This window comes from Aethina tumida, chromosome 7, assembly GCF_024364675.1.
Source record: "Aethina tumida isolate Nest 87 chromosome 7, icAetTumi1.1, whole genome shotgun sequence".
NCBI classification, from domain to species: Eukaryota; Metazoa; Arthropoda; class Insecta; order Coleoptera; family Nitidulidae; genus Aethina; species Aethina tumida.
Window position 1 is genome coordinate 6,441,961 of NC_065441.1, and position 12,975 is coordinate 6,454,935.

Here is a 12,975-nt window from a genome sequence, read left to right on the forward strand (position 1 = left end):
ATTAAAATTCAACAACATCAACAAACTATAATATGAAGACAAATCAAGGAAACTACAATACATCAGGAGTCAAAAAATATCTATTAAAATAATATCATGAGAGAAAATAGGATCTATTTAAGGACTAGATTTTTACATGTTACTACCTACCTAAGAGAATTATACATTTTCTTATGATTTTTCTTTTATACATATATAGTAACAGATCACAGGTTCACACATTCTCAATTAAATATAACATTCTTTTTATATCACTAATTTTAAATGTTCAAATAAAATATAGAAGGAATTAAAAAACTAATGTCATGCAAACTTCTTATATATAATCTAGGCATCACATTTATGAAGTTTATAATTTATTAACCACTGTTTTTGACACAGTAATAATTTGCATAGAGAATGTCTGAAGAGTAGATTTAATTCCTGAGGTAAATTTTAGTAAAAATAGAATAAAATCTAAACTATCGACTTTTGTTCAGAAGATCATAAAACATAAAAATATCACATTTAGAACAATCACAATCAGTGATCAATAAACTATAAACATGTTATAAATATATATTGTATCTTCTTATAAGGGAAAACTTTGTCTTTTATATATTCTTAAAGATAATCCTAAAACGATGCGATCCAGACCTCTACAAACAAACTTCGGAAATTTGATACGTTCCTTAACATCTATACTGAAAAATAGAATCCATAAAATTTGGCATCTGAACAACAATCCACATAAAACATCGAGATTTCTTAATTCGTCATTGTCGACGGCGATTTTATACCATGGGTCACCGAATTTTCCAGTACGACATCCAATTCATCCAGAGGTAACAATATCTGTCTTAAAAACGTCAACAAGCCTCTGTTTCTTAAGAACGAATTTTCTTCATACATTTCCTGAGTCACCCTGCATAATGACATTGGCACCAACATCCTGTGTAACAGGTGCTCTCTAAAAATAACAAACATCGTGATATATGAAGCAGTAAATTGATGATTTGTTACCTAACACTCAAGCAAATGAACAATTGAAACTTTCCGTCTTTCCCCAAGTTTTTGCTGGTGTTGGTCATCTCTTCAACCAAATGGCAGTAACACCTCCAAACTGCCACAGTCTCCTGGTGGTTTCTGTCCAGGCTAGATGTTCTGCTTCCGTTGTACTGTTCCATCAGCTCCAACTCAAAGGACTCCTTTACTTTAACTAATGCAACGAATTAATTAGCGAGACCTTAAATCATAAAATCAAACTTACCAAAGTAATCCCAAAGATAATGTTTCCCGACGAAGAGCCTGGCAGATTTGAAGCCCAAAAGAAAAACGTTCTCCAAACAATGTACCAAGCCGTTTTCGCTGCACAAGAGAACGGTCAAAGTGGTGTGCTTCTCCGAATTCCTTCTGTAGTGCCACTTTACAATATTGTTCACGCAGTCACCTAGCATGTGCTGGATTTGCGATGGCTTCAACTCCTGTCGGGGCGGTGGACCCGGCGATCTGCTTCTGGGCGAACTTCTACCCAAGTTTCGTCCCCAGCTGCCGGACGAAACCACCTGCTCTTGGATCTCCTCCTTTTTTGTCGATATACTACCCACCAACAATCTTTCGGTACTGTCGTCGTCCACACCTCTACCCAACCATCTACCACAAGGGAACCTGAGGGGTAAAATAGTTAAATTGACGTAAATATTAACACAAGTAATCTTACTTGTAGATTTGTCCGGTGATGTCGTTACGTACTAAAACATATTCGATTTGCCACTTAGCATAGAGACCAGTGTTGTCATGTCCAATTCTTAACGTTGTCAATACGCCAATGTTTACGTGCTTGTACTCGAAACTAAGAGTCGATTTTGGCACTTGAACTTTTCTGGTTTCGGACAAAGTACCGCTGAGTACAATCCAAACGTTCGCTGAACTTGTGGTGCCTCGTTTAGTTGGTACTATCACTATTCTATATGGAATAACTGAAAATAAACATTATGGATTAACACGTAAAATTTTTAGTGACTTATACCTACTTGTTGTAGGATATGTACTAGTAAAACAGAAATAATCGACAGCATTGAGAGATAGGAGATGGTATAAGAACTGTTCACGCTCCTCCTCACTTCGCAAGAAGGCTGACCGCTTGTATAAATTCCTGAGTAATGTCTGATCTGACAGGATTGTTCTCAAGTGTTTGGAGAGCTGCTTCTTTTCTAAGGCCAAGCGTACCCATGCCCTGGCCATGCCTATGCCTGTTTTTACGTCACACATCGCCTGAACGTTACTGCAACAGTTTATGTATTAATGAGTGTTGATTAACAAATAGATTAATTTACCTTATATCTGAAATTAAGGAGTTGGGCAATGGAGGCAAGTCAGTTCTTTGATTCTTATTGTCTAGTGAGCCCCAATTCTCAGTGCTTAAATTCAGTTTAGCCATATCTGAAACAAATAGTTACCAAGAGATAAACCAGATGAAATACAACGTACCATTTGAGATAAGTTTTTGTTCAAACTTGGCCATATGCTGGTACTTTTCGAGGTAGGCCAACAGGTGCGACCACAAGGCGGATTTTCCGAGTTTCTTCTGAAGGCCGTGCGACCAGACCCTTTCCAGGAAATCGCACAGCGACGCGACTAGAGTATTTTCTTCAACGGCAAGAGAATTATCGTTCGAACTGTTGCTGGACAACGTCACACCTTCGGCGTTCAGTTTGGCCAGCAGCATTCTTTTTGTCTTTGTTTTACAGTCTTTTAGTAGTTTTTCAACGAACTTCCAATTAGCCTGGGCAATGAGGGCTGGAGACATGTCTTCAGCCACTTTGGCTTTTTCAACGACGGTTGAGGTGCTTTGTTGCTTGTGGCTAAAGGGTAGTGCTTTTTTGTAAGCGTGCGCTCTAGGTATTGATCCTTTGTTAACGATTGAAGTTTTGTTCAACGCTTCTTTGTCCAACAGGGGAAAATGTCTTGAAAATGTCGGTCTTATGTTGAGTATCTCCCTTGGTGGTGGGCTCTCGAAATCTGTTGACAAAAAGTACGTTAGTATATGGCAACAACAGGTTTCTTTGATTTTTATTACCTGGGTGACAGACTCGTCTTTCAATCATCTTCTGCGTTTCAATTGAAAAGGTACAAGGTTCGTAGGATAGACTACGCAGGAGATTTTCACCACCATAACGTTGTTTGAGTAGTTTTATCCTGTTGTCAAAAATCTTCAAATTGTGGTCGACTTCACCCCAATTAGAAAGAATTTTGTTATCGATCAGTGTGGCGAACATCTGGGACTCGATGAAACGCCACAAGAATAGTCGGTCGTGTTCTGGTTGGTCCGAGAGGAAGGAGGCTTTGTCGAAATTTTGCATTGAATCTCTATTATTAAACCAGTCTTCTTTGTCCTACAATAATTATTTATTCAGTTTACCGACGTTTCATCTATGTATTACTGACCTGATTGGGAAAAATCACAAAGTTTTCATAAGATTGGAATATATGAACGAATCTATTCAAAAATATTTCGCGTATTGAATTGTTAAATTTCAGATCTTCCATGTAGGAATCAGTTGGTTGGGCGACTTCCTTTTGGTCTAATGCTACGCCAGTTCTTCTGACTATATCTAAATGGGAAGTGAAAAAATCAGCATATTTTGGTATTCAGGGTTTCCCCCAAAAGACTTACCAGCTATTCGTTGCAAAGCCTCAGTTCTGGCCGAACCTGGAGGGCTAGGTGGTCGTTCAATATCCAAAGTGTCATGTATCGAAAGTTTACGCCTGTTCTGCGGCCTTACCGGCAACGTACTGCTCCTTCCTTGAGTATCCTAAGGACAAACAAGTTGAAAACTCTTCAAATCAAAGAGATAAACAAACAGTACCTGATTATTTCTGTAACACTCCGAGTTCGGAATGTGTACGCCATGCTTGTCCAAAGTAGACCACAGCTCCGACTTAAACGCCTCCAAGTGTGGAAAGGTCACCATTTCCTCGGGCAATTGTACCTTGCACTTGTCAATATCGATGAAACACAAACTAGCTTCGGATGCGACCTTGATGCTCTCGCTGTTCGCATACAGACCCATCACAAAAGGAACAGGGGCGTCCAGAAAGTGGTGCAGATTGGCAGGCAAGATTGGCACGTATACGTGGGGCCAGACGAACGGAAACAACAAACTGGTGATACCTTCGGCCACGACCATGAGACGTTCGCAGTCGGTACTGCGCAACAGAACTTGATTCTCCAACAGCAGGCAAGTGAACAGCTGCAAAACTATATCGACACCCAACCAAGTAAACATCAATCTTAGAGAAAAATCCATGTGGGGTAGCTCGATCATTTCGGTCGGGTTTTGTAGTACCGCTGTGTACGGTGGAAAATGTGGGTCACTCGGTGGTAGGTGGATGAGTATGCTTTTCCCCGGCGCAGGTAACTCGACTTCGTACAATAAATTGTATACGTACGACTCCAGACTCATCGACTCAAAGTTGGTGATTACTTTCTTGGGTACGATTCTGTATAAGTTCTCGAGGAATATTTTGGCGGCGTTCACGTATGCTTTCTGGCAAATGATCCCGATCGCCTTGGACACGAACAGTTTGTCTTTCGCTATGTCGTAGTACATCAGAGAGGTTCCGTTGAGATTCGGTGTGCTTAGTTTGAAGTGACGGGGGAGAGATCGCGATTGTGGACCCTGATTTTGGATGTTTTGCACCGTTCTGGACTTTAAATTGCTCGACAACTCCGTTACGTACATTGCCTGAAATTATTTTAAGATAAAGTAAATATATCACAAATATAAACTGTGCTAGTTGAATTAGATTACAGTACTTATAATGTTTATTATTTTTTCTGTTCTTATTGTTGTTTTTATTTTACCACAGATCAGTGGGGACAAGATTTTTGTGGAGAGTCAATTTAATTTATATAAAATGATTCTGCTTTTGTTAAAAATCCGACAAGGACAAAACTACATAAAAAGTTTATGAGACTTGTTGTATATTCACAAAATGGTCAAGTCTATCCCACAGAGATGAGCCAAAAATATAAAACAAAGGGATTATACAAAGTGTTAATGTTAAATTAAATAACTCAAATTTAATTATTAAAAACCCTTTCACAATTAAAATTGCTACATTTATGTCCAGATCAATTTAAAATAAATATATGTAACATATTATAGATTCAGAATAGAGCAGTTTTTATAATACTGTTTAAGAAATAATATATTGTTAAAATTTGTAGAGTAAATAGCAGAAGCTATTTTAATAATTATTTACATACACATGGTTTGTTTACACAATGTATTTAACTAAATACAACATTTGAAAATAAATATTTATTATTATTGTTGATATATGAATTTTACAATGTCATAGTAAAATATTTTAAACAGCACATTAATCTCCAATACACATTTTAGTACAAACTTTTATTTTTCTATATTTTCAAACTTGATTAAACTATATCACTTAAGATGATAACATTATGAAGTGACTATTCATGTGTCAAAGTTCAATTTCTTATATACACATGTGTAATAACATGTGTACATGTGTTTAAAATTTACATCATAAAAATATTTTGAAAATAAAAATAATTGGAAATTAAGTTTTATTTTATAATTTCACAATGAAAAAATATGACTAGAATTTCTACTAACCTGAAGAGTTTGCATGGCAATACAAATGTCCCTATTCCTGACCTCTTCATAAAAAACCAATGAGAACCCATAAGACCTTTTGCCATCCTCTCGAGTGATCAAAAAGCTGTGAAAATTGGGGGCATTTGTGACTGAATGTTTTTGGGTTCTGAATCTTAGGCCTCCTGGTAAACAAAGCTGAAAGATTCATGTTAATAGTGGTACACTTTGATAATTGCTTTGGTCCTTACCATTGATACAGCTGATGAGTCGAAGGGATTTGTCTCAACATTTTCAGGATAGTGTGCCAAGACCTTACTTTTGTAACTAGCTTCAAGGGGAGATACGTGCGGGTTGTCCTCTGTGGAGCAAAAATATGGTACATTTTATTTATGATTGTTCATGTTTTACATTAAACTTTCACCATGAAAATTATATTAAATTTAAGTGGTACAGTTGCAGGGTTAGTTTGTGTTAATTAAATATTGAATTTGAGTAGTGTCTAATTGATTATAATGTGAAATTACCTCCAAATTTGTCCGTTTCTAATCCAGAATTATAATCCAATCCGCAGATTACAAAATAATCGGCGAATGTTTTCATTGTTACTTATTTATTGTTACCTAGTGTGAATTATATCACTTAAACCTTTTGTTTATCACAATGAACATTGTTGAATTGTACTGGTATTTAAAAATATTGTGTTATTTTTGCTGGAAATAAATTATACAAGTCGCCATCTTGCCTTCATTGTTTTGACTTTCTTTTAGCGGACATTTGAACTACTTTCGCCGATATTTGCTTATTTTTAATTATTGAATAATTAATTACGTTGAAAAATTGGGAACTCCATTTAAGTGTTAAATAGCAATTAAGGCAATTAAAATTATTTTATGGTTTCATACAGTGTTGTCACTTTTAGGCTAAACGATTTAAGAGCCAGGGTCAATAATTTAAATATGAAAACGCGCGCCAAATTTAAATGAACTATGGAAGAGGTTCAATAAAATCAACAAAAATGAACAAAACACATTTATTTATATATTTATATTGTGTATACAAATTAATTATTATTGCTAAACATCTAAACATTAATTTCAGTGTTAAGTACAAGTTAAGTAATAAAATAATACAATCAAATTTATTACACAATGACAAATATGCAATGTTATAATTAAGATTCTTAACTTATTATATACAATAAGTTTGATTTTTGGACAGATTTTCTATATAATACAATTGGAGGGAATGTGTAAAAAACATTGTAAATACACCAAAATATTCTATATTACACATACAAAATCACACGTTCAGCCATCTGATAAAATATTTTAATGTTCATACAATGTTGGTGCAGCCAGTCTACCTCTTTTGTCCATGAAACGAACCGATTAGAAAGAAATTGAAACGATTTTTCCACCTATTCTTAATCTGTTGCGGTTTAAAAGTAAAACGCCTCATACTAAGTAATTATGGACAAAAAATGTAATAGGCCTATATTAAATGTCGCCAAAAAGGCTTATAACAACTTTGCTGGCGAATAGATTGTGCAAGCTGTAAGCTTTCTAAGTGCTTTACTTACAAGGTTTAGCAGTTGAAGCCAGCAGTTTAGATTGACTTTATATGATTATAATATACCTAAACCCTAGTCAACAAAAACTATATTATATATAAAATTTCTAAGATTAATACAGTCAAATGGAAATTTGATATATGTATCTTTGTATCATTGCAGTCCTAATTTTATATAAAACTATGTGTGTAATAGATGTACGTTTTATTTGGTTACCAACATAGTTTACAAGTTTGTTAGAAAAGATTTGGCAAGTGAGAAGTGTCAACGAGTGATACAAAAATTTGTAATTTATGGCACAGTGTAAATGACATGTTTAAAATTGACTTGTTAAAAGAAAATAATCAAAAGGAAGTATTGAAAGTGAGTTAAAACAAACACCAGTTAAAATTAAATGCTGTTTTATGGTTGGTCCACCAATTTTTTGTACTAATTAAACTTGACTAGAAACGCTTATAAAATCTAATTCTAAGACAAATATATCAAATTTGATGAATGTAAAAAGGTTTTTTAGTGGTTTGACTGTACCAAGTATGCAGTTGATATATAAAGCAGATGTTATAATAAATATAGGTACAATAACTATGTATTTTTTTAAACTTGATCAAAAATTCTTATATAAATCTAAACCTAATTACAAGGTATGTAATAAGTGAGTCTAATTATGGTTAAATTTACCTACAATTTCAAATCAACAATTAAATTAGCTAAAAAATAATCTTACATTTAACTAAAATATTTCAAGATCTGATTTAAATATCATCTGATTAATGTTCTTCCTACAAAAAATGACACTGCCTCTTAAAGTGCTTTTAATTTTAAAAAATGTTAAATGGACAACCGCCATTATATTGTCAAATAGTCAATTTTAAGAACCTTAAAACTGTAAAGAGAAGAACACAAACAGAATTGTTTTTAATTGACTTGTTGAATATTCAATATAAAACTATATCTGTGATGTATATAATTTATGTCATTAACAAATTTGTTCTTGAAGTACCAGCGTAATAAATCTTGAAAAAAAAACTTTATTCAAATAATAATGGTAAAACTGTTTAAATAAGATTATCCTACCTATCCTAACAGTATTAGTTTTACAGGGTGATAACTTAGCTGCCTCAAATCATAAGTCTACATAACAACCCAATAATGCGATACTATGATTAATTAATTAAGTACATTATATCTATCTACACCCTGTACATTCTATAAAACTGGATTAAGTAACAACCTATTGCACAGTGTAAATAAAAACATCGTTTAACGTGTACCACTTTTGCTATTAACCACATGAATATCAAATGTTATATAAACAAAGTCGCTGAATACCGATGTAACATGTTAGTGAATTTTGTGTTGTATTTTTTCTATAAAAATATCCACCGTGTTTAATGCAAAAATATTTAAGTAATCGGCCCTATCTGACTAGTTTCCTTAAGTTAATCTAGTAACGTTGCTGGAACTCATGATGCCACCGATTGAAGTCAATGTGAAAGACGACTATTGAACCCAAAGCCAGGCCGGCCAACAAAAACCTAAATAAATAACATTGTCAGTAACTATACATGTTAAGCACTTAGTAATTACTTACTTTTGATCATGCGATAACGCCAACGATCTAACACTACTATCACAAGCAGGAAACGCGTACAGCAATGCTAAATTAAAGGTCCTCCAGACCTCGACGATTCCTTTATCTCCGCCTGTCATAAGATATTCTCCGTCTCGGCTCAATAATAGGCACTGAAAATGTTCAAATGTATCCTTTCAATATAATATGTTGGTGATCGCATACCTGTAAATTGTCATTGTGCGATTCGTGTCGCAATCGCTTGCCGTTAATAGTGAAGGCGGCAATGTTACCCTTCTCGTAGTTCACCACTATGACACCCTCACGGGACATAGCAATGTTCTCAGGTGATAGGAATCCAGTGGGAGGCTCCAACGATCTCAACAAGTCACCAAAAGTAGTGTGCACCAAAACCGGACCATCTGAAACCAATGATTAGTATCGCGTGTAATAAGGATAGAAGTAAACACTCACTGTTGGAACCCGAGACGACAAGACCCAATTCGGCGGAGATGACAACACTAGACACGGGCTGCTCGTGTCCGGTCAGCGTTGCCCTCGGCGTGGGCACTTCGCTCTCTCCCACAATCGTCTGCGTTCTGGCGTTCCAGTGCCACAGCAGCACCGTGCAATCCGCAGATCCAGATGCGATGTAACAGTCCGACGTTATGTTGCACTCAGACCTGAATTAAAACAAAACGTTACTATATTATCGATGAGGTTTACTAACATTTATTACCTGGATAAGCAAGTGACGACGCCGTAGTGGCCGAAGATGATTTGCACGATTTTGGCGGTTTCGGTGGAGAACACCCTGAAGCTGTTGTCCCAAAAGCCGCAGGCGATCAGGAATTTGCTGTCGACGGTGGTGACGAAGCAGTTGGAGCGGATGCGCAAGTTTTGGCTGAAGTTGTCGCCCAGGTGGCGCCTCAGCATTTGGTTTTGGGTACTGCTGTTGCCGGTTTGAGCTAAAACAAAATTAAATGTTATATTTGTTCTAATGAAGTTGAAATATTCCAGATATGAACTTACATAAAACAGTGTCCATCGCCAGTGGTAGATTCGAAGTGACGTTCTGTGGAGAATCCGCATAACTTGGCGATTGGGCGACTGCGGCGTACGCTGAATTCCAGCGATTCACCGCGAACTGTTGGTGCATCGAAACGGTGACCACCGATGGGTTTGGCAGCTGTGGATACGTGTTAGCCGAGATGTGCACTATCGGACTGTTGGACAGGAACTTCATTGTCATGCAGACGTCGTCAGGTATCGTCGAGAACATCATTGGAGACTAAAAAAATAAGATGCTAATTGTGTTCTTTAAATGTATCTTTGAAATTAATACCAAGTGCATGGCAGAGCTTCTTGGTGGGTGTGGTTCCATCAACAGTTGCGACGGGGTTTGCCCAAAGTTCCTTATTTGATTCTCGATGGCCTCTCGCATCATTTTATCGTTAATCGACTCCAGTTCTACGTTGCCCTCGTAGGTCAAGTAGTAGAAAACATTGGTGGCTCTCACAGCTTCAGGTCCCCGTTGCTTGTAACCGAAGATCAAGTCGATCCACTGGTGCAGCTGACAAGACACGAACTCGCTTTCCAACGCCATACGATTGATCCGGACGAATTCCTCCGGAGAACTGGCCCACGGAGGCAGTTCCACGTCGCCTATCGTTTTACCGTCCTCGTTGGTGCCCAAACGGTAGCGGTTCGAATTGACGAACATCTCCGGCAAGAAGAAGAACTCCGGGATCAGCTCTTTGACATCGGAGGTGTCTCTTTGACAGTTTTTCCACGAGTATGCGATTGAAGTGAACATCCTGTTCGGGTAGTCGAATTTGCCGCCTTGTAACGCCAAAAACATTGTTGTGAACGGTTCCTAAAATAATTATTATTTAGCACCATAAACTGTTTAGATAATACGTATTTATTACCAGTCTGATGAGCCAGTTGTACACGAAGAAAGAGGTAGAATAGTGGGTGCCATAGTGGAATGGGGGAATGCTTTCGTGCTCCCATGTGGAGTATCTTTCTTCAAAGTATGCTTTCCGGCTGTGATTCAGAGCACCAATGGGTTTAGAGAGATCCCTGTAGTTACTGGGCTGGCTGAGATCCAAATCTTTCGATTCGTAGTTAGTGAGAACCCAGGGAAAAACCGGATACTGATTCAGATCATTGTATGTTCGACCTGAAAAACCAGAATAACAGATTTAACTAGTCAAAAGGACCAACTAAACTATAGTTAATGTCTTTCTTGGACGACTCGGTCAGTTTTACTGCGGGCATAAATCCACCAGCACTCTTCCTTTAGTGTGCCGAACTTTTTTTCCCATTTCTAACTTTAATAACAGCACTAAATCGAGCAAATTCTAAACCGATCTCCTAAAAATACATCGCGTAATCCAAAACACACGTCCGAGGTCGGGAAGGCTGCACGTATCCGGCCCCGCAGCCTAATTGAAACCGACCGACGTTCGCTGCTAGATACGCACGTGCACGTCGCGCGCCTCCCGATCCGAGCGTCGCGACGCGTCCCGTCAAAATAAATGTCAGCGAGCCGGGCCGCCTGCATCGCTCAAACTAATGGTCCAATTAATTATGTTTAAATTGACTTCTTCCAAATGCTCTCGCCAGATACGATCATTTGTTGTCGCCGTAAAATTGCCTAGTCTGCATCGGTTTTATGATTTGTCGTCGTGTTGTTGGGTTTGTAAAAAAACGGTTAAAATTAGGTTTTTTCGGAGAGCGTCCAAATTTGGACTGTTGAATTTTTTGTACGAGTAGTTCCCACGTGTTTTCAACACAACACAAAATTAAATAAAAAATGAGCACAGGTGACGTTGACCTGCTTCAAAGGACGCAGGAATTTAAAGAGTGGATGATACAGAATCGGAGTATCAAGTTCGTGCCCAGACATTTAAAATAGGTGCCCCGGTGATGTATATGTTTTTAATTTCCACGACGAGCCACACTGACAGATGCTAATTTTGCGTGAGACGCAGTCCCGGCGGAAAGAGGCGCACTTTATCCACGCCCTGTCAACGTGCGGAATTATTTCCTTTTTACCGAGAAGCGGACTTCAGACCCGGGGCCTAATTGAACGCGACGCTGGCCCGGAGTTATTTTCGTTCCGGCGATCTTTGTGCGGGTATTTATGACGGACGATGATTCGTTTAATGAGCGGACGTTAAATCAACGTCGATTGCGATTAAACGATTGAAATCTCACCTGCGATCGTATTCAGGAACATCAGATACTCGAAGTTGGAGACCTCCCTCCGCTGCCATTTCTGCGTCATGTTCGAGTTCCTCATCAGTTGCCTAGGCGACATCATACTTGCCCTCCTAACGAGTGTTAAAAAAATTAATTGTCGGGTTTGCAAGTTGGACGCAAATATTTTGTTACCTGGTCTGCGGAATTCCGTATTTTATGCCGACGCCGACACGTGGAAGAGCTTTGATTATTTTTTTGACGGTGATTTGGTCCGGGAAGGCGAACATAATGGATGCTGTAAACAAATTAATGTACTCATATAAAATACTGAACATTTTTTAATTTCTGAACTTACTTCTGCTGGCCAAGAATATTTCTATGGCGTTGTTTTGTAACAAGTATCTTCTGGAGAAGATTGCACGGACTTCCGAAAAGTACCATTTTCCGTGGAGGTTGTCGCAATATTTCAGTATCTGCAAAAATAAATTAATATAATATTTACGTTTTATAAAACGATGTTACAAACTAAATAAGGTTTTCTTGTTGTAAAACTTTTTTATATTTTTTAATAAGCAAAAATATTAATAACAATATTAAAGAACTATTTTGAACCTCATAAAAATAAGCTTAAATAGATAGAAATAATAAATATATATTATATTATTCATTGATATATTTCTTATATTAAAAAAAATATGATTATATGTTATATAAATTTAAATTATGTTTGTTTTGTTTCATAAATTATTTTAAAACTCTGTAGGAGATAGAAAAACTTAGATAATATCTTATTATTAATTAAAAAATATATTATAATAATAAATTTTAGTTCGTATTCTTATATAAACTACTTTGAAACTCATATAAAAATAATAAGTAGATAGAAATAATAAAAATAATATTTTATTATGAATTAATAAATTTCTGATATAAAACATGAGTATGTATAAAACTAATTTATTTTTAGTTCGTCTTGTTTCATAAATTACTTTGAAACTCATATAAAAGTAAAC

At 36.7% G+C, this 12,975-nt stretch overlaps 2 protein-coding genes across 3 annotated transcripts in view; both read right to left on the reverse strand.

Moving 5' to 3' along the window:
• Positions 1-303: 303 nt before the first annotated feature.
• On the reverse strand, positions 304-6,349 carry LOC109605119 (DENN domain-containing protein 5B). The gene is given in 13 exon segments (XM_049969625.1): positions 304-949; positions 1,003-1,198; positions 1,250-1,647; positions 1,700-1,958; positions 2,013-2,263; positions 2,316-3,000; positions 3,059-3,374; positions 3,427-3,593; positions 3,656-3,794; positions 3,849-4,727; positions 5,631-5,807; positions 5,861-5,970; positions 6,137-6,349. Coding segments are annotated over 13 exon segments (3,855 nt in total). The 5' UTR covers positions 6,213-6,349; the 3' UTR covers positions 304-747.
• A 279-nt stretch (positions 6,350-6,628) lies between these two features.
• The window catches only part of LOC109605407 (neurobeachin), a 285,559-nt gene continuing 279,212 nt past the window's right edge, over positions 6,629-12,975 (reverse strand). For both annotated transcript variants that reach the window (XM_049969628.1, XM_049969627.1), the window contains exons 37-47: positions 12,318-12,435; positions 12,155-12,257; positions 11,978-12,093; positions 10,684-10,937; positions 10,098-10,628; positions 9,785-10,043; positions 9,492-9,720; positions 9,227-9,435; positions 8,978-9,174; positions 8,774-8,925; positions 6,629-8,717 (exon numbers count right to left, since the gene is read on the reverse strand). In XM_049969628.1, the coding sequence (XP_049825585.1) occupies positions 8,627-8,717; positions 8,774-8,925; positions 8,978-9,174; positions 9,227-9,435; positions 9,492-9,720; positions 9,785-10,043; positions 10,098-10,628; positions 10,684-10,937; positions 11,978-12,093; positions 12,155-12,257; positions 12,318-12,435 (2,259 nt within the window). In that variant the 3' untranslated portion in view covers positions 6,629-8,626. The remainder of the gene's footprint in view (positions 8,718-8,773; positions 8,926-8,977; positions 9,175-9,226; positions 9,436-9,491; positions 9,721-9,784; positions 10,044-10,097; positions 10,629-10,683; positions 10,938-11,977; positions 12,094-12,154; positions 12,258-12,317; positions 12,436-12,975) is intronic.